Source organism: Euprymna scolopes, chromosome 15 (assembly GCF_053919585.1).
Source record: "Euprymna scolopes isolate OS-2025 chromosome 15, ASM5391958v1, whole genome shotgun sequence".
NCBI classification, from domain to species: Eukaryota; Metazoa; Mollusca; class Cephalopoda; order Sepiida; family Sepiolidae; genus Euprymna; species Euprymna scolopes.
Window position 1 is genome coordinate 5,654,805 of NC_136496.1, and position 23,369 is coordinate 5,678,173.

A 23,369-nucleotide genomic window follows, 5' to 3' on the forward strand; every position below is an offset into this window, starting at 1 on the left:
CAAACAAAAAACTTTATTAACTCTAAAAGATAATGTGACAAAAGAAATTAATTATTCATAAATATGATAGTGATATATATGGAATATTAACCTAAGTGCTTGGCATTGCCAAGGTGTTTAGAGGTGTGTGCTGAGCAAAAAAAAAAAAAAAAAAGGGGGGGGGTTGTAGGGAGGCAGGCTCGAACCCATATCGTGAAAGAGGAAAAGAACGGTAAAAAAAAAAAAAAGTGACGTCTTTGCTGTTGTACCCATCGCCAAACCAGAAGTGACAAATGTTTAAATTAGGGCCAGTCAATCGAAAAGAGGGGATCACTTTCGAAAATATCGGTAAAAAAAATGACCCCTCCCTGTAGAAAAGTGCTCAGTTGAGGGTGAAGAATTAATATTTTTAGCCAATTTTTCGATATTTGTTGTCTGAAGGGTCAAGCTTCAAAAACAGACCGATCTCGTGAGAATCCGTCGCCTGTGTCAAAAATTTTAGACAGACAAAAAAACATACATACATTTAAACAGACAGGTGAGATTTACATCATAGGTGCCACAAGGCTGAAAAAGGAGGATGGGGAGTAACAGTATCTAAATAACATTATTTAACTTAACTAGTCACAATCACCAAAACAAAATCATTGAATAAACCTACTTAAAACTGCAAATCACAATATATACATCATGTGGGGAAATAAAAACATTATATACAACATGAATGAAATATGTACAATAGAAAAAAAGTGTTAGTTCATAAAAAAACACTAGAGAATGCGGCAGATAAATATTTTTGTTAACTGAAAAAATAGATGCATGTCCCAAAACAAAAGAACTTTATTTCCAAATACCTTTTTTTTTTTTTTTTTTCAAACAAACAAAAGTGGGATCACATTACTGACAAAGCAGCAAATCTATCACAATTGAGATCGTGAATTAACCAAAAATGGGGTAAAAAAAAAAAAAAGGAAAAAGAAATTGAAACTATAAAAGGGAATAGCTCAACTAGAAAATGTTCAAAAATCATGTTTACAAAAAAATGTTTAAAAGAAGCAGCAGCAGCAAGCAGTTAAGGCTGCTGTTGCTGCTTTCAAACATACAATTCTATAACTTTATGCAACTACCATTCGCTTCTTATGATGTCACACTGCTTTTTGAATTGAGTAAATAACCTTTGTTTTAATGAAGGGCGTCGTCACACAAAATGATCACATCATCCAATCTGCACATGGATTTGACCTAACTTGGTGTCGTTCATGCCAGCCGATGTTTGAGGAGGATGTTTATTACCCTCCCACAGTGGGAAGATGTGACACAAGATCTGGAAGGGCACTCTGGCCTGCAAAAAATGCCTGAGCAGCTCCATCGGTATCCTTTAAATAGGGGACAAGTAGATATAAACTAACCCTTTCTGAAAGGGTTGAGAAGGCAAAGTTTGGGATGGTAGACCTCCTAGAACTGCACAGAATAATACCAAACAGAAAAAAAAAGCCATCTATTTCCAATGGGGAAAACCATTAGACTGATAGTCAAGAAAGTATCCTTCCAGGTCCAGAAGCCACTCGGGGATAAAGGTTATTGCATGTACAGAAGTCAACGGGATAATATCGTAGTAATCGTTAGTAATGGAGATTTGATAAAGAGTCTTACTTAAGGGGGCGGTTTATCAGGAATTTGTTTATGTTGGACTTGAAGACATCCAAGTTGTAGTCAGGATGGAAACAGGAAAACAGAACAGAGTTTCACAGGCATGCACTTCTGAGAAAAAAGCTCTGCTCATGGAATCTACGTTTTGATTTCGGCACAGATAAAGAATGGGGAAAATTATTGACAGTAGTTTCAGACAGACAGGTGTTTCTCATGAAAGATTGGCGAGGGGGGACGAGAGATTGGAGCTCAGACGAGCACTTGCCATGGAAATAACGATAAAACAAAGACAGGCTCGCAACGTCTCTTCTGTGAGAGAGAGGCTGCAGGGAAGAGAAAAGGGCATCCCCCACTAAACCACAAAGTCTATTTTGTACTCTGTCAACGCAGGATAGGCTGTTTTTAGCAGTTCCTGCCCAGATGTGGCAGCAGTACTCCATCCTTGGATGTACTTGGCTTTTATACAGATAGAGAATTGCATCAGCAGTGAGATATCTTCTGGAGCGGTAGAAGGATCCTACCATTTTTCCAGCGACCTTGGCAACAGACTTGATGTACGTGTTCCATTTCAGGTCAGGAGTAAAGGTCAATCCCAGAAGCTTGTCAAAACATGGAGCCTTCTCTAGACGAGAGCCATTCATTTCAATTAATGCCAGATAGGGATCAGAGCGTTGATGATGTAAAAATAGAAGCTTGGTTTTAGATGCATTAAAATAACTAGCCATCTCTTCCCCTACTCTACTGTGCGCTCAAGATCAGAAGCGAGAGAATCAGAGAGAACTTTGTCATTTACGGCCTTTGATGTGTTGCCATAGATGGTCGTGTCATCAGCATAGATGTCAACGAATGATTTAAGTATGTGTTTTGGGAGATCATTGATGTAGATCAGGAAGAGAGTTTGGCCCAGGATGGACCCCTGAGGGACTCGAGCATTAATACTGTGGGCTTCTGATTTCTGCCCATCAATCACTACTCTTATGAGCCTAATCCTTAATTTGGTATGATAATCTCTGCTCCGTGTCAGACTAGGTTGCTGAACAAATCTTTATCACATGAAACAACAACAAAACTTCTTATTGGCGTGCAAACATGGCCTCTATCGGCATCATTGGCATATGAACTTAATTTCTTACGATGATGACAGTAGTGCACAGGAATTCCTGATAATATGGTCTCTATTAGTCTCACTGTTATGAATGGGCAGAGGTGGTTGGCATACAGAGCTTTACATTGCGAGTGAAACAGTCGCATTTGTGAGTGATTTTTCAAAGTGACGACTAGAAATAATGAAGTGCTTATCTTTTGGCGATTGTATTCACTGACAATCTTCCAAAGCTCACTGCTGAGTGAAAAATATCTTTTCAGTTTTTTTTTTTTTAATTGTTATGTTTGACGTTTATCTTCGTCGCCAAATACAAATGAAGACTCAACAAACAAAGGTAGATCAATAAGAAGTGTATTAGGGAAAGTATATTTACAGTATATTTATATAATGGTTGTCAAGTAAGAGAGTCTTGGCTGGAGAACATATCTGGCCTTCGGTGGCTTCTGGTTAACACACACAGACTAACCGAGTCTGCTATTTATGTGTAATATTATCCACATATGTAAATGAGTAGGTGCCACCAGAACATTAATAAAACGAACAAAGTTAAATTATTTAAACAATAAAAGTTTAATAGAACAACATACTTTTTTTTTTTTTAACGAAGGCTGTTTAAAAAAAAAAAACATCTGAAGAAATTAGAATGTTTATACCTTCAAGTATCAACATAAAATTTGTTGGATATCTAGAATTACACTTATTAAAAAAAACACACGGGAAATTTTTATGATGTACATACTTGTCACAGAACGAAGATGTCATATTCTAAAAATCATGTGGGTTTGGCTAGTAACTTTTCTATTTGGCTAGTGAACGAAAATATTTAGTTGTTAAAAGTTAACTAAGGATAAATTTGTCTGTAGAGCCCTGGCATATAACTATTAATACCTTACAAAACATTATGCCGAAAGACAAATGTGTGTGCGTATGTGTGCAGCACACGGATGATAGAAAGAAGCCAAAGACATGGCAAGTGCTTGACTCAACTCTAATCTATGGTTACTCTTCCCCTTGCCAAACTTTCACAAAAACACTCGATTATCTACAACCATTATATACGATTTCCCCCACTCTTTATCTGTGCCTAAATCTAAACACAGATTCCATGAACGAAGCTTCTTTCCTTGAATTGCCTGCTCGTGGAACCCTGTTCTACTGGCTTGTTTCCCAGTTGAATACAACATGGTAGCCTTTAAATTCAATGTAAACAAATTCTTGTTGAGCCGTCCTCATAAATAATCAAATTCTACTCAATTTACACAATTAACGATTACTACACTACCACCATACATTCATTAACCTCTTATCCTCAAATGGCCTTTGGGCCTTGCTAAGTGGTGATTCCCAAGTAAAAAAAAAAAATCATGTAGTGGGTTCGGATTCAAATCAAAATAAAAATTCTTGATGCAAAACAGTGAAATTAATTTTACCTATCTTGGGATGGGTATTCTTCTCATATAATTATCGAAAATAATGGAAGGAATAAACTTTGATTACTTATGATGATGGAAGGTAACGGTGGTCAAATGGTTAACGACACGAAACCAATGCCAACAATAAAATCATCTCATTCATCCGAAATGAATGAACTTATGAAGATGGTTTATGGCAAGTGTTTGTTTATATTGGATTTGAAGATAACCATGTTGCAGCTCTCAGGAAAGCACTTATACAGAATAGGCACCACAGTAAATTGATTGTATCGTGTGGCATGTGGCTCAGTCCTGTTGAAGCCACATGATGAATTGCTAAACCAAGCTGAACTCAAATGACCGATAGATGCCAAATTTGTAATTGAAGAAAATAGAGAAAAAAAAAAAAACCAAAAAAAAAAAACAACAACAACTTGCATTCATAATTTGTTCTTCATTTTTTTTTTTTTAAATACCTAATAAAAAAAAAACATTTCTTATGACTCCTTGGCCTTTAGGCTAAGATCAAAATGTTCACAACAAAAACTCAAAATACGGACATATATACAAGAGACAGTGCTGCTTATATTAAAAATTCCCTAAACAAAGTTTTTTTTCTAGAATTGCCTGCCAGTGGAACTCTGTTCTGCCAGAATGCTTTCCAACTGACTACAACAAACAGTCATCTTCAAGTCCAATCTAAACAAGTTCTTGTTGAGGCGACCCCTTAAATGATCAATTTCTACAAAATTTCCACTAACGATCACTATGCAGTTCTCTCGGTGACTACATTACACTCATTAACCCTTATCCTTGAGTGGCTTTCAGGCCTTGATAAGTGATAACTCTTGTAAAAAGAAAAAAAAAAATTTTTTTAAATACGTATTGGCTAGTTATAGACGAACAACAGAAATAATAAAAAATAAAGCCTCCCCCCCCAAAAAAAAGAAAACACGAATCTTACTTGAATGTGAAGCCACTTGTTTTGGGTGGGTTCCTTTTGTTTGCAGTTTTGTCCACGTTCTTGTAGCAATATTAAAACACCAGACCTGGAAAAAAAAAAAAAAAATACATAATAGACTGTATGTTATTTCAGTCGAAGGATCATGCAATTCTGTTCCAGCAACAACAACAACAACAACAACAACAATAGCAGCAGGGACATGATGGTGGCTCAGTGGTTAACAATGTGGGCTGACAACCTTGGTGTGCCAAGTTCGAATCCAGTTTGTTTCACAGAAACACTTTCACTTAGGAACTTTAGCAACCTTCACGTGATCTTGCCTGTAAATATCCAATATTCTTCTAGAAAGAATTCTAAATAGAAAGATATTGTTATGTAACGGATGTCTGGGACCATCCGATACATAACGGTTAAAATAAACCTTTTTAAGAAACTCGAAAGGAGGGCATCGAATATCGATTGTCCACCAGACAAAAGTAATTATGGCATAAACAGAAAAATCTGACGACGATTTTTTGTTTACAAAGTAAAGTGATTGTGGGGGAGATCGCATATTTTGCTTGAATGGGACATTCCTTTGCGAGAACAAAGAAAGATTGGAATGTCCTGGAAAAAACAATTATGGTCAAAGCTGGAACGTGTTGTAAAGACACATGCAATAAACAAAAACAATAGTCGCCCGACTAAGAGAAAATGGGTTACTGGAGATCTGGGTCAAATGCAAGCAATGCATTTTGTAAACAAAGCTAAAACTTGCCTGGGAATTGAAGAATCGATTATCGACAGTAAATGAATTAACCAATCAAATGCAAGCCAGCGGAGATCGTAATCGTGGAAAAATACAGGAACAAAAAAAAAAATCCTGTGAATATAACGATGTGATTTTTGGAGTCAGAGAACAGAAGTAGGTCTGAGGACCGCCGAAGAAGGTGCGATTGTCAAATGAAATTGCGTTCCCCCCCTCAGATCGCTCAATGAAAGTAAAGCCAAGCCGCAGAAATGAACAATTTGATAAAATGCATGTAAGGCTTTAGTTAAAAATATATTTTTATATGAAAAGCAATCGTTACTTACGTCTTTCCTTTATGTTTTGAGTTACGCCTGATCATTATGTGCATGTCAAAACTTGGTTTCAGATACCGTCGTTATGACAAGATCGACAATTGATAAGTCAGCTTGAATGAAAAAATGCCCGGTCAAGGGGGAAATAACCATGCTGTCTTAGCAGTTGCCATGACAACCGTTTAGCTCGGATCGTAAACAAGTGACACTAGAGGACGATCAAGGAAATTGACAAACCTACTAACTACGACCGTTCCCAACCTGGGGTCCTGCGCAACGTAACAATATCAGAGAAACGAATGACAACAAAAATCATCATCATGAACAAACAACAACAGCAGAAAAAAAAAAACAAAAAAAAAAACGATCTCTGTAAAATATTTAATTTTTATTGACCAAAATACTCAATACCAACTGAATATTTTGATAGAATTCACCAAACTATTGTTTAGTGAAATTGGATTTCACCCAATCAGAAAGAGTCACTGGGAGCCAAGCACCTTATAGTATTGGCTACATAAGTGAGAACCTAAGCACAGCCACTGCCACAAGAACCTTAGTTATAATATAGTTTCATAAATTCTCAGTGGGCGAACTAAATCTAGCCTTGCGCATAGGTTCTCAATAGACAACTCCAGATATAGTCATTAGCTACTTAACATAGCAACAGCTAATATTTCTTTTTTTTTTTTTTTAGAGGTAGCCAACTTTGAATTGAAATTACAGAAAGATATTTTTATTACGCAAATATATGGTTTATTCTCAAGATTTATTTTTAGCATTTATAATTTAAATACAATTTTGTGCACATGGCCACGTGAATCGTATGTATATGTTGTAATCTAGAGGTCAAATTTTCACAACTTTACACATTAAATTAGGCCCTATTTCGGTAATACGAATAACACCAAATGCCTTCTAAATGCTATACATGTCCAGTATATTAGCGTAGACATTGGACTTCACATATCCGCAAAGGAAATAATCTAAAGGGGTTAAAGTAGGTAGTCAGTTAACAGGTCTTTTTTGTGAAATTATTTGTTCAAACATTTCTTTCACTAAATTGATTATATCATTTGCAAACACTGTTTGGATATCAGTTTCTTTATGATGAATATGCAAACCAAACTGAACTAAAAGTAATCGATAGTTGCTAAAAAATAAATAAATAAATACAAAATACCCTATAGAGTAGAACCCTGGGATACAGTTTTTTCCAGATTACGATGTGGAACACAATTTTTTTCTGGACCCTGGTTACAGTATTTTCCCTGTCTTACGGTGTTATCTATAATGTTATTTGATTATATGCATGTGTATCATATACTGTACTGTATTTTGTTACTAATTTTTAATGCCATATCCCGGGGTTCTACTGTACATGAAAACTCCCTCACACATAGAATCCGTGACTTAAATTTTTAATAACTCTACTTTTGGTTGTTATCACGAGTCGTGAATTGCTATATTCATGTACGGAAGGTCTGTCATTGTTTTGTTGTTCTAATTTCAACTAAAGGATTATCAAATTATTAAGACGGACAAAAGTTCCTTGTAGTATGCAAGTAGAGCAAAAATGTCAAAAGAAAGATGTATTCATAAATTATAAACTGACACGCTAAAATGTTGTGCAAAACGAATAAAACTAAAATTACCAGGTGAACCAAGTGCAAGAGAGATGTAAACAATTGCGTTTAAAGGGATAGTTAGAATCTTAATAAAATATCTTTTGCTATTGTCTCTGAAAGAGTGAGTGAATGTCTGGCATCCGGTAGGATTCCCCATTTCCAGCAAAAAGAAAAAGATAAGCATAGATCCTTATGTAACATAGCGCGGACGGCTATATGCAAAAACATGCGAAATGACGTCAATGATAAAAAAGAAGATTTTAAAAAAGCAGAAAGAGGACGATCACGAAATAGACGTGGAGCCCAGAACAGGATAATGTTTGAGATCTCAAGAGAAGCGCGAAGAATGTTTGGGTGACGTCATGGCAGTAACAATGAGGAAATAAATGTTATCTATAATTTAAATCTCACCTGTCTGTTTAAATGTATGTATGTATGTTTGTATTTCTGCCTAAAACCTTTGACAGAGGCGATGATTTTCACAAGATCGGTATCGTTTTGAAGCTGGACCCTTCGTACGACAAATATCGGAAAATTGGCTAAAAAACATTAATTCCTTCATCGTCAACTGGGCACTTTTCTACAGGGAGGGGTCACTTTTTTTGCAGATATTTTCAAAAGTCATCCCCTCTTTTCGATTGTCTAGGCTTAATTTAAACCTATGTCACTTTCGGTTTGGCGATGGGCGCAACAGCAAAGACGTCACTTTTTTTTTTCAACTTCTTTTCCTCCTTCGTGGTATGAGTTTGAGCCTGCCTGCCTAGTAGCACTTTTTTTTTTTGCTCAACACACACACTTCCAAACACCCAAACACCCGGGCACTCAGGCTAATTATAAAGAAAAAGCGAGTTGGAGTACTGAAGAGAAATAGAGGAGAGTTTCATCCATAGGCATGCAGTTCTAAGAAAGAAACTTTGTTCATGGAATTTTCGTTTAGGTTTAGGCACAAATAAAGAGTGGGGGAAATTATGGATAGTGGTTTCAGCTACACAAGTGATTTTCGTGAAAATTTGGCAAGGGGAGACCATAGATTAGAGCTCAGACGAGCACTTATGAAAATAATGATAAAGTTCTCTTTTGGCTGAGCTATGGTCCATATGGTCCTGTGTAGTTCTAGAAGGCTTTGACCTCTCTTTTTGAGAAAGATGACATGAGGTGCCCCTACTGAAGAATGCTGACAAAGCTGTCCAGAGTATTCTTCCTCTGGAGCACTGGATCTTCAAATACCACTTCATGATCCTTGTGCCACATCATGTCATGGGTTAAAGAAAAACATCCTCAAGAATGAGTCATATGTATGAGGGATGGAAAGTGTCATTAGGTTGAGAAAAGATCTCTGCCTTAGTTTGAAATAGTCGTCCGCGCGTGTACAAAGTAGACAAGCAAGTAGGAAAAAAAATCAGGACAAACACAAAAGAGCGGGAAAGGCAGAATGTGAAAATGCCTACCTCGTCGAAAAGTTGTGAATAATCTGGGTTATATCCTCCAATGGCATAAATCGAATCTTCCGTGGCGACAATCCGATGCCCACTTCTTTCAGATGGCGTACTTATGTCATCGTAAACTGCAGATGAAAATTGAAAAGAAAATTTTCAAACATTTGAAAAGATAATTTAAATAAAAATGTAAAGAGATAATTTAAATAAAAATGTAAAGAGATAATTTAAATAAAAATGTAAAGAGATAATTTAAATAAAAATGTAAAGAGATAATTTAAATAAAAATGTAAAGAGATAATTTAAATAAAAATGTAAAGAGATAATTTAAATAAAAATGTAAAGAGATAATTTAAATAAAAATGTAAAGAGATAATTTAAATAAAAATGTAAAGAGATAATTTAAATAAAAATGTAAAGAGATAATTTAAATAAAAATGTAAAGAGATAATTTAAATAAAAATGTAAAGAGATAATTTAAATAAAAATGTAAAGAGATAATTTAAATAAAAATGTAAAGAGATAATTTAAATAAAAATGTAAAGAGATAATTTAAATAAAAATGTAAAGAGATAATTTAAATAAAAATGTAAAGAGATAATTTAAATAAAAATGTAAAGAGATAATTTAAATAAAAATGTAAAGAGATAATTTAAATAAAAATGTAAAGAGATAATTTAAATAAAAATGTAAAGAGATAATTTAAATAAAAATGTAAAGAGATAATTTAAATAAAAATGTAAAGAGATAATTTAAATAAAAATGTAAAGAGATAATTTAAATAAAAATGTAAAGAGATAATTTAAATAAAAATGTAAAGAGATAATTTAAATAAAAATGTAAAGAGATAATTTAAATAAAAATGTAAAGAGATAATTTAAATAAAAATGTAAAGAGATAATTTAAATAAAAATGTAAAGAGATAATTTAAATAAAAATGTAAAGAGATAATTTAAATAAAAATGTAAAGAGATAATTTAAATAAAAATGTAAAGAGATAATTTAAATAAAAATGTAAAAAGAAAATTTAAATAAAAATGTAAAAAGAAAATTTAAATAAAAATGTAAAAGGAAAATTTAAATAAAAATGTAAAAGGAAAATTTAAATAAAAATGTAAAAAGAAAATTTAAATAAAAATGTAAAAAGAAAATTTAAATAAAAATGTAAAAAGAAAATTTAAATAAAAATGTAAAAAAAAAATTTAAATAAAAATGTAAAAAAAAAATTTAAATAAAAATGTAAAAAGAAAATTGAAAAAATATAAAAAGAAAATTGAAAAAATATAAAAAGAAAATTGAAAAAATATAAAAAGAAAATTGAAAAAATATAAAAAGAAAATTGAAAAAATATAAAAAGAAAATTGAAAAAATATAAAAAGAAAATTGAAAAAATATAAAAAGAAAATTGAAAAAAATATAAAAAGAAAATTGAAAAAAATATAAAAAGAAAATTGAAAAAAATATAAAAAGAAAATTGAAAAAAATATAAAAAGAAAATTGAAAAAAATATAAAAAGAAAATTGAAAAAAAATATAAAAAGAAAATTGAAAAAAAATATAAAAAGAAAATTGAAAAAAATATAAAAAGAAAAAGGAAAATTTAAAAAGAAAAAGGAAAATTTAAAAAGAAAAAGGCAGATGCGAGTCAAACCACATTACATTTTAATGTTTTATATTAAAAGAAATGAACGTTGGATGTGTAACACAAATCTTAAAGATAGGCTTAAATGTTGAGTTATCTCCCTTAGTTATATCTTCGTTTAATCAAAGGCAGCTTATAAAATTTAGACGCTTCTACACTATTGGGACGAAATTTCGGAAATCATAATATTGAATTTTACATGAAAACAATGGTAGCTATGTATTCCTTGTATTTTTAAGATGATTATGACAAAAAATTACGGAAATCAATAAGTTAGAAAATTATTTATTAAAGAAAATAAAAAATAGAATTTGATGAAAACGATTGTAAGACACAGGAGCGCTCCAAAGGGAGGTAATTTTCTGTTTCGATTCAAACATGATGGCGGTAATTTTTCACCTGATAACACGATTTAAGTTTCTTTTTTTTTTTTTTTTTTAATTCAGTAATATTCACGTAATTTCGACTGCATGATTTGGAAACTACCATTGTAACTTATTAGAATTGACAAAAGAAACATCAGTTGAAGCATTTTTTTTTTTACATGGGGGATCACCTCTTATCAAGGCCCGGAAGCCACTCGGAGATAAGGGTTATTGTGTGTACAATAATCAATGGGATAATATCCGTGTAATAGTTGGTATTGGAGATTTGATAAAGTGTCTTACTTAAGGGGGCGATTAATCAGGAATTTGTTTATGTTGGACTTGAAGACATTCAAGTTGTAGTCAGGTGGGAAACAGGCAGACAAAAGAGAATTCCACATTGTTTTTTATCTGAAAACTCCATTTATCAACTATGGAATATCGTCCCAATAATGTAGAAGCACCAAAATTTATTAATGGTACTATTCATTCCTATTATATCAATAACTGATAGGATGATGATAGTTTTGAGAAAAGCATCCTGGTGCAAGTGATATAAAAGAATTGAACAAAAGGAAGTCACACGCAACTCAACTTCTGCCAGCATCAAGTACACAGGAAATGTAGAGGAATTAAAAGTACATTAGTTGAGAGATGATCATCAGTTTGTGTACAAGAAATTTAAGACAATAGAGATGAAGAACAGTTCAGATATGGAAAATATTTTGATGGCTGAGAAGTTTCGTCACCGTAGTGAAACCACTGGAGCACAGAGAGGAGGAGGTGCTAGAGTGATTTCAAGAGTTCAGAATGGATAAGGATTAATTCAAGGAACTTTTATCACGAACCAGCAGAAGGTTAGGCGCTTCTATATTATAATTACGAAAAAAATATTGAATCTCCAGTAAAACAGATGGTACCTATGTAGTTGTCAGGTCTCAAATAGTAACATATCAAAAAATTATGAAAAACGATAAGGTAGAAAAATAATAGTGAAAAAAGAAATTTATGAAATGAAGTAAAAATCATGATGTTAGAATTACAAGACAGCTAAGTTGACAGGGGAGATAATTAAGTTCTGTTGCTTACGTCACGTAATAAACGTAATTCAGAATGTTGGACAAATTTTATTCCTTGTCTAAAGTTTATTAAAAACTGTTTTTCATTGATAATTATTTTTCTACCTTAATGTTTTCTGTAATTTTTGGATATATTACTATTTGTTGCAGGATAATTATTATGTAGGTACCATTTGTTTTACTTGAAATTTAATATTTTTTCGTTATTATAATGTAGAAGCACCGAATGTTACCATGGTCATACGATGGGAAAAGTCTATTACGTATGTGTACAAAGTAAGAGATTTGTGCAGAACAGGAGACTGATAGTATGGCCACAGTGAAAGTTAAAAGTAGTACAATTGAGGCAGAATAGGCAGTTCAGAGAAAGACAAAAAAACAAAAAAAATATGTGATAAAGTCATACAAATGGACTTGAGAGAGAAGGATGATTAAAGACCTGGCCAGAGATAGGTTAGTTTGGAAGTCAATTTCTATAATTTGCCCATATAAAGATATATTTTTTACAGAATTTCTTCTCTTGTGTCATGAACAGTTTTTTTTTTTTGTCCAACTACTAGAAGTTAAATTATGATTTTCAGAGAGATAGGTGATTTATTTTTATTTTTTATTAAGTGTTTTCTTTTTGTTTTTTTTTTTTAAGTGTTTTTTTTTTAAAGTGTTTTAGTGTACATTAGATTGTGTATAAGTATGTATACAAACAAGTGATGGGATGATTCCGATACAATTCCCGATTCCAATTTCTTACAAATCTCTAAATAATTAACTATAAAGTTGTTTTTTATTCCTGGTTATCATTTAAAAAAAAAACAAAAAAAACAACAAAAAAAAAAACACGTTAAATGTACAGATATTTTCTCAAACGTAAAAAAATACGCTTGCGGTGGGATGATCTATCGATTTTAGTTTTACTGGTTGTTTAAAATCAATAGATATTTATTTTATTACTACCAGCAGTGGAAGATTTTGTTTAAAACAAAATTAAATAATAAAAAAAAGACAAAAAGAATCGTTTTTGGTATCAGAGAATCGGAAAATTTCCTTATGTTGATATCACTAAAAGTTCCGATTTTTCCTGTTCCCTATTCAAATTAATCATCCCAACACTAATAGAAAGATAGTCACATTTTACAGAAATTATGAATATGGTGAGCTTCATATAGGGTTTTAAGCTGTCTTTCTCTCACACACACAAATTGAAAACTTTAACAAATTAAATTTTTACCCTATTATCAAATTGTACTTACATCTGTACATTTAATTAGTTTAAATGAGTTTTGGGCAAAATAAGTTCCAGTTTTAAAAGTTCTTGGCATAATAATAAAAATAGACAATTAAAAGAATCGTTTTTGGTATTGGAACATAAATAGTGTTAGTTGATTTGAAGATGAGTATGTATATCAAAGATTTTTCTGTATTTTTAAATAAGTGTAATTCTTAATATGTGCCAGAATTCATGTTAAGACTCAAAGGTAAAAACATTAAAAATTCTTCAGATGTTATTTTTAAAACAGCCTTCGTAAAAAAAAAAAAATAGAAAATAAAAAAAATAGAAAATAAAAAAAATGTTTAAATAATTGGACTTTGTTCGTTTTATTAAGAAAATGAAAAAAAATTGACTGAAATCAGCAAGGACCATTGGAACATTGTTGGCGAAACACAATCACCAAAAGATAAGAGTTTTATTTATTTATACATAAAACCACTCGCAAATGTGACTGTTTCAGTCGCAACATAAAGCCCTGGTCAGAAAAATTGAGTTGACTGGCAAAAACGGAGGAAAACATGGAAGTAGGTGATTGGAATAGCCTTAAAAGAACGATAAATACAGACCTCTAGCCAGAAATGGATTAGTTTGGAAGTTAATTTCTAAAAGAAAAAAGAGCATATTGTTCTATTAAACTTTTATTGTTTAAATAATTTGACTTTGCTCGTTTTATTAAAAAAAAAGGAAAAAATTGAAATAACATTTTTAACTCTGCAATGACCTTTGGAAGATTGTCGATGAAAGAAACACAATCACCAAAAGATACGTGTCTTGTTATTTATAGTTGTCACTTCTTTCTTATTTTTTTTTTACCATAACAGACACCACTTATCAAGGCCCAGAGCCCCCTCGAGGATAAGGGTTATTGAGTGTACAGTAGGTAGTCAATGGAATAGTATCATAGTAATCGTTAGTAGTGGAAATTTAGTAAATTAAATTACTTAATGGGAACGGCTCATCAAGAATTTGTTTACATTTGACTTGAAGACAACCAAATTATAGTAAGATGGAAAACCGGCAAACGGAAGAGAGTTCCACAGGCGTGCGTTTCTTAGAAAGAAGCTTTGTTCAGGGAATCTGTGTTTAGATTTAGGCACAGATAAAGAGTGGGGAAAATTATTGACAGTGGTTTCAACTAGACAAGTGTTTTTCGTGAAAGTTTGGCGAGGGGGGGGCATAGATTGGGGCTCAGACAAGCATTTGCCATGGAAATAATGATAAAGCAGAAACAGGCTCGCAATGCCTTTCTGTGGGAAAGAGGTTGCAGGGAAGAGAAAAGGGCATCCCCCACTAAGCTATGAAGTCTAGCTTGAACTCTGTCAAGGAAGGATAAGCTGCTTCTAGCAGCTCCTGCCCAGATGTGGCAACAGTACTCCATCCTTGGACATACTTGGCTTTTATATAGGTTGGTTGGTTGCTTGTTTTTGTTTTACAGCATATCAACCCTTTCTGGGTTATTTAATGCCAAATCCAAAGATTTTGAAGAAAAATTTTTTAATAGAATATATTTGTTTATTTCAAGTCGGTTTCTATTTAACCCATAGTCGGGACCCTAACAGGTACTACCACTCTGGGTCAGAGTGAACCTGGGAGCAATGGCAATTAAAGGGCAGCTCCACACTTCCCAAAGCCTGCAAGCTGGGGCCTCACCACTGGATATAGTTTAGGGTCATATCCAGGACTGGGAAGTAGGGGAAGAAAAAAAAGTGGGGGAAGGGGGCTGTTTTTGTTTTTGGTTTTGCAGAACATAATTAAGTTTTACAAAAGAGAATAGAAAAACAAAAAGGAACATCAATGTAGATGCATTTCGTCTCAGGAAGCCAATAGACAGCCTGATCTGGTAGCACCAGGAAGAACAATAATATGAAGAATGTATAATGTATGAAATACTGCATGCTACCTCTGTTTATCAAATAAAGGGTTCTGTTTGAAATTCCATGCAGAGTTTTTAGTTCAACAGAACGATTCCCCGACGGTCAACATGACGCACATGAAGATCTAAACGTTGTGCTCACTCAAGATGAGAACAATAGCCTGAAGAATCCAAATAATATGAATAATTAATCCCTATCTAAAAAATTCAGAAACATAATCGTTTTTTGTTTTTTTTCGTTTTAGGAACCAGAGTTTAATTTTGTGCTGTCGTCTTTTAGTTGTTTCTTTATCTCGTTACCGAGGGGAGGGATCTATATAAGCACCAAATATACTTTAGTTTTACCATCTTGGATCATTTTGGTAAATTTAAATGTAATTTTTATTTTATCTTTATATATATATATATATATATATTTAACAAAAAATATATTTATAGTTATACGACATATATATATTTAACAAAAAATATATTTATAGTTATACGACATATATATATTTAACAAAAAATATATTTATACGACATATATATATTTAACAAAAAATATATTTATAGTTATACGACATATATATATATTTAACAAAAAATATATTTATAGTTATACGACATATATATATATTTAACAAAAAATATATTTATAGTTATACGACATATATATATATTTAACAAAATATATATTTATAGTTATACGACATATATATATTTAACAAAAAATATATTTATAGTTATACGACATATATATATATTTAACAAAAAATATATTTATAGTTATACGACATATATATATTTAACAAAAAATATATTTATAGTTATACGACATATATATATATTTAACAAAAAATATATTTATAGTTATACGACATATATATATTTAACAAAAAATATATTTATAGTTATACGACATATATATATATATTTAACAAAAAATATATTTATAGTTATACGACATATATATATTTAACAAAAAATATATTTATAGTTATACGACATATATATATATTTAACAAAAAATATATTTATAGTTATACGACATATATATATATTTAACAAAAAATATATTTATAGTTATACGACATATATATATATTTAACAAAAAATATATTTATAGTTATACGACATATATATATATTTAACAAAAAATATATTTATAGTTATACGACATATATATATTTAACAAAAAATATATTTATAGTTATACGACATATATATATATATTTAACAAAAAATATATTTATAGTTATACGACATATATATATATATTTAACAAAAAATATATTTATAGTTATACGACATATATATATATATTTAACAAAAAATATATTTATAGTTATACGACATATATATATATATTTAACAAAAAATATATTTATAGTTATACGACATATATATATATATTTAACAAAAAATATATTTATAGTTATACGACATATATATATATATTTAACAAAAAATATATTTATAGTTATACGACATATATATTTAACAAAAAATATATTTATAGTTATACGACATATATATATATAACAAAAAATATATTTATAGTTATACGACATATATATTTAACAAAAAATATATTTATAGTTATACGATATATATATTTAACAAAAAATATATTTATAGTTATACGACATATATATTTAACAAAAAATATATTTATAGTTATACGACATATATATATATTTAACAAAAAATATATTTATAGTTATACGACATATATATATTTAACAAAAAATATATTTATAGTTATACAACATATATATATTTAACAAAAAATATATTTATAGTTATACGACATATATATATATATATATATATATATATATTTAACAAAAAAAAAAGTGAGATTGAATGCTCTTTTCATACTAAAGAGATTAGAGTAAGGCTAATGTTCTGACAATTGTTAAAATGTTTGCAACACAAACTCTTGTAGAACAAAACAAAACGAACAAAACTTTGCACTGAAATGATTGCGTCCTTTGAATATTCAAGGTACAATCAATCAATCAGTTACCTGCAATAAAAAAAAAACAACAAAACAAAAGTCTCATTCAAACAACAGTTAATTAATTCTTATTTCAGTCACGTAAATTATTTAGTGTAAAAACAGGTTTCGTCATTATTCCCAATCAAAAAACTACATTAGAAACACAAAATTACTGTTAGGTTGTGTGTTAAATTGAAGGACGGACAAAATGTGTTGATGTTTTGCAGACGAGAGAGCATCCTATATCTCTACAAAGCCACCATTCATCCATGCATGGAATATCTTTGCAATATCCGGGCTGCTGCATCTAACACTAGTCTCTTTAATAGATCCTGCACTATTAACCATCTGTCCCCATCACCACAATGTTGCATCCATGTGTTTGCTTTACAAATACTTTAATGGAAGATGCTCTGATGAACTCTTAGCACTTGTGTCCCCTTGAAAAGCAGCACTCTCCTCCCTCTTTAACTGTAGAGGTTCCTAGATGCCTGAAAAGCTTTTGCTCTAAGTTTTTTTTCCCTTGAACTGCTAAATTTTGGAATTCCCTCCTTGTCTCCTGTTTCTCTCCCTTTACTAACATGCAGAAATTTAAATGTAATGTGAACAGACATTTCGCTGCTCAACTCCCTACATAGTATCTATCCATGTAGACATGGTTATAAATGGTAGTTCTGTATATCCAAGTGGCAAAATGCATTGTTTGGGTTGCATAAGCGTTAAAAAAAAAAAAAAAAAGAGTAAAATAAAAAAAAAAAATTCAAGGATATGCAAGAATATATAAAAGTAGAATCGGATTACAAACAAAATAACACCGTTATATCCTCCTTTCATTCAAACGATTTGGTGGTGGGGGGGGGGGGTAGTAATTGTTAACAGTGTAAATTGGGTAGAATTGGATTATTTATGGGGATGGCTCAACAAGAACTTGTTTACATTGAACTTGAAGGCCACCATGTTGTATTTAAGTGGGAAGCAGGCCAGTGGAACAGTGTTCCATAGATAGGCAGTTCTGGGAAAGAAGCTTTGTTCATGGAATCTGCTTAGATTGAGGCACAGATAGAAAGTGAGGGGAATTGTATATAGTGGTTGTAACTAGTCGAGTATTTTTTTGTGTGAAGAAGGAACCATAGATTGGAGTTCAGTTGAGTACTTACCATAAAAATAACAATAGAGCAGAGACTCATAACGTCTCTTCTATAGGAAAGAGGTTACAGGGGAGAGAAAAGGGCATCACATTCTAGGTTTCGAAGCTGGTTTTGAACTCTATCAAGGCAGGATAGGACGTGCCGAGCAGCTCCTACCCAGATATGGCAACAGTACTCCATTTTAGGGCATACCCGGCTTTTATACAGATAGAGGATTGCATCGGCAATGAAATACCTACTGGAATTCCAACCACTTTTCCAGCGATCTTGGGAACAGATTTGATGTAGGGGTTCCATTTCAGATAAGGAGTCAAGGTCAGTTCCAGAAGCTTGTGAAGACATGGAGCTTCCAAGACGAGAGCCATTTATTTCAATTGAGGCATGATGGAGGTCAGAGCAATTATGATGAAAGGAAAGAAGCTTAAAATTAACCAGCCACCTTTTCCCCATTGCACCACATTCTCAAGATCAGAAGAGAGAGAATCAGAAAGCTCTTGGCTTTTGAAGTGTTGCCATAGATTGTGGTGTCATCTGCATAAATGTCTATGAATAATCTAAAAATGATATTTGGGAAATCATTGATAAAGGTCAAGAAGAGAGTTGGGCACAGGATGGAACCTTGAGGGACACCAGCATTAATACTATGAGTTTCATCAATGACTACTCTTATAAGCCTGTCAGAGAGAAAAGATTTAATAATCTTGTGAAGTAGACCTTTATGCCATACTCTATTAAAAGCCTTTGATATGTCAAAAGTTATTGCTCTAGAAACGAAGCCTCTGTCGAGAGATTCACTAATCCTGTGTGATAACAGTCAGTACATCAGCTGTAGATCTAGCAGAACGAAAACCATATTGCATATCACTGACCAAGTTATTTTTGCTTAGGTGGTTGACCACTTCTGTTTATCACAAATTTCGGCAACTTACTCATAGTGCACAAAAAGATAACCAATCCTTGGAATTTGGGGCAAACTAAAGTTTGGGAAGCATTTGTCCTTAAGGTAATGTTTAAACAGTTTTGTAAATATGGGAGCTAGTTCCAGTTGAAGCTTTTTGAACACTATGACTGGAATGTCATTGGGGCCAATTGCTTTACTGGAATCGAGGTTTTTGATAAGCTTGGAAACATCACGTACAGACATTTGTATGTTGCATAGTGTGTTTTCAGACATAGGAAGAAATACAGGGGGTAGGTGGCCCTGATCGCAAAGGGTAGAATTTGCTGGCAAACAGTTTTGCTTTGTCAGATGCTGAAAGTTTTGCTTTGTCAGATGCTGACAAAATTACCTCAGATCAATTGATGATGTTAGGGATAGAGGACACGCTCCTGTTCTAGGCCTTATTTGTTATTTGCCAAACCTAGTGGGAACCAAGCTGCTGCTCAGCTATTTTAAATTTGAAATACTAAGCATACAAATCTCTTGCAGTTTTTATTACTCTTTTACAGTGGTTGCTGGCAGTCCTAAAGGTAGCTTTGGTTTCACGTCTTTTACGTTGGAAGCAATGGAAATAATGATTTCTGTGCGCAATGGCAGCAGCACTTTCTAGGGTGAACCACGGCTGGCTGCTGGGCCTTTGCTGGATATCTTGGAGGATATGAAGCAGTCTATACTGACAATTAACCATTCAGTCAGGTCAGATACTAAGGAGGACACATTCTTTTTGGACATGAAGTGCTGAGGTATATCTGATATAAATGTTCAGAAGTTATTCACATCAATTATAGAGCATCGATATACAGTAGGATGGAAAGGTACATCTGAGGGCTTATTACATTTTGTTTTTATTTTAACCGAGACAACTGAGTGATCAGAAGATCCCAATGGAGACATAACGGAGGATGAGCACATTTCTGGGCAAGTTGTAAGAAAAAGGTAAAGGAGACTTGTATATGTCTGTTGGAGTTGGGCATACAGGTGTGTTCGTGAACAATTTGTGTTCGATCATAGGTAATCGAGAAATCATGACAGTACCTTCCCTCATCATCCATCTTGTTTGAGTGGATTAGCCATTCAATATTGTGAACATTGAAGTCTCCACAGATGTGAATGTTAGCGGAGGGATGGGTAGACAGAATGTGGTCAAGTTTCTCAGAGACACTCTCAATGATAATAACACCGCTGTTATCGGGTTGATAGAGGGCAAATACGAACATGTTGCTGTGAGCCACTGCTACTCTGAAGCACATGTAAGGCAAATTAGGATCTTCTCTGGAGGTGTCCCTACCACATAGCCATCTCTAATGTAGGCACATATTCCATGCCCATAACGATTTTGGGGGTCAAATTTTGATGTCAAGTTTGAGTATTCTTTAATCGCAAACTCATCTAGGGAAACGGTCGGTTCAATGCCAGTTTCTCACAGGAACAATAGGTCAGGTTTAGTCTCCTGTAATTGGATTTCAACCTCTGGAAGGTTGAAACGTAGATCCCTAATGTTAGAGAAGGAGACCTGGTAATGGGGTGGGGTGGGGGGGTCTACGTTGGGGGTTAGAGTTCTGGGTTTAATCTTGGATTGTTTCTTGAAATTTTTAATTCTTAAGGATTGAGATATGTGGAAAAATTCAGCAGAGTTCTTAGAGCAGAGTAGAAAAAAAGAATGATTTTTGCAATCAGGTAGAGGAAAAGCCGTAATATTACACACTAATATGGCATAGAGAGGCCCCACTAGAAGCTATTGCATGGTCCAGAATCCATACACCAAATGACAATACAGCAGTCCCATAACTTTGCTTCTGCTGATAAGATAGCCTCCTTAGTGGTTAGTCCAAGTTTCAGATCCCTATCAGGCAGACAACGTTAGCCCAGGTAAAACGTTTACCTCCATCACCCTTATTAATGACATGGCCACAAGAATAGAAATAGGAAGAGAAAATAAAGTGCATTAGAAATGAATATTTCTGTTTAAAGCACAACTGCACCATGATACTTGACTTTTTCATTTTAAACTTAAATTTAAGCCATTAATACTGCACAACCAGTAATGGCAGGCATATAAAAACAGTATATGATAGGGGTGCGTTCGAAATGAGTGTTTCTGTTTAGAGTACAGTATGATACTTGACTTTTACATTTTAAACTTTAATTCAAGCCATTACATATAAAATAATTTTATAAAATCAACATTGGGTTCTCTACAGTGCAATGTAGAATACAATGTATTGTGAACTAAGTCACTGCCAGAGGCATGTGAAACTTCCTCCCGGTGCACCGCGATGAGTTCCCAACTTGAGCAGGCAATCAATCAATTTGATTGGAAAATTGGTGAATTCACAGATTTCGATGAAAATAAAAATATGGGAGTGTAAAACATCCATTGATCATCATTCAATCATGGACAACGTCAGGTCACCCTGCTAGTCAGTGTGTGTATATAAGAGCAAATAGTTAATAGAACATGTTAAAAAAAAACTTTGAAAAAGAGTTAAAAACTTAATTTGAAAAGGAAACACTAAATAAGTGGATAGTCCTTAATCTGCGGAGTTTCGAAGAAATATTTTCCTTCTCATCAGAGGGTAGGAATTAGCAAAATGTGGGATCGGATTTTGCATACAAAAGTATTTGATGAAACTACAAGTAAGTCAAAGATCTTACTTAATAACAAAAAGTAAAGCAGAGGGAATATGGTGAAGAAAAAAGTGATTTCACATGAATGAATAGTCTGGTGAAAGGTAAAGTATCCAATGACGGTAAAATCCAAATATAAATCCAAGAAAGTTAATTTAATTTCCATTCGCACAAGTAAAATCCAAGGAAATTGCGTGATTGGAAGATGGTCCAAAATAATCCAAAAGGCCGAAATCCGTGGAATAATTCACAAATAAGTACAAGGAAAAGGGGAAAAAATTCCAATAATAAATTAAAGAAAAATAAGATATGCGTTTAACACGGCTATATATATGAGAGAGAGACAGAGAGAGAGAGAGAGAGAGAGATTTCGATGAAAATAAAAATGAGAGTGTAAAACATCCATTGATCATCATTCAATCATGGGCAACGTCAGGTCACCCTGCTAGTCAGTGTGTATATATATATATATAACCGTAACGTCTTTACAAAGTTGTTACGGCCATAATATAAATATAGAAACAAAATTAAAAAAAATTCTTTTTACAAAAAAATCAATCATTGGGAAATAAAGGAATTTAGGAACCCAACAAATGGGATATATACAAAAATTTTTTTAAATGGCTTAGGGCTCTCTGTAAAAACTTCGCATAACTCTGTTCTTAAATAAGGATACGAAAATTAGGCGATACATTAATATTTAAATGGGCTTTTCCGTAACCACAACCAAGGTAAAGGTTTCTCGCAGGCTTTTCCCATTAGGGACCCCCCCCTCTTTTTTTCTTTCTATTAAAAAAATGCTACATTGCCAAAAGTGTGTTTATTCATAAAGTCTGAAGAAATGCTGGTTTTTGAAAATTTTCAAACGATATAATGCTTGAAATTGTCGAACTGGACATTGAAACAATTGTAACGTAAAATGAAATACATTTTTTGTTGCCATCAACACCTTGTCTTGAAGTCTTGATTTTGCTCACACAGTGTATATATATATATATATATATGTATGAGAGAGAGAGAGAGAGAGAGAGAGAGAGATGTGTGTGTGCGTGAGGTGATGAGAATAATGGAAAACGTATTCTGACGAGATAGAGAGATAAAAAATAAAAAAGAAAAAACCAAGTCACACAAACTAACAAACACACCCATCAACATTTCATCTTTATTGTCAGACTTCTTCATTCTTCATTCGATTTGGTTTTTAGCTG

At 32.5% G+C, this 23,369-nt stretch overlaps 1 protein-coding gene across 2 annotated transcripts in view; it reads right to left on the reverse strand.

The window, feature by feature from the left end:
• LOC145293710 (kelch domain-containing protein 10-like) overlaps nt 1-23,369 on the reverse strand; it is a 90,743-nt gene that overhangs the window by 46,695 nt on the left and 20,679 nt on the right. For both annotated transcript variants that reach the window (XM_080140141.1, XM_080140140.1), the window contains 2 exons: nt 9,249-9,364; nt 5,111-5,195 (listed from right to left, as the gene is read on the reverse strand). In XM_080140141.1, coding sequence (XP_079996267.1) covers nt 5,111-5,195; nt 9,249-9,364 — 201 coding nt within the window. The remainder of the gene's footprint in view (nt 1-5,110; nt 5,196-9,248; nt 9,365-23,369) is intronic.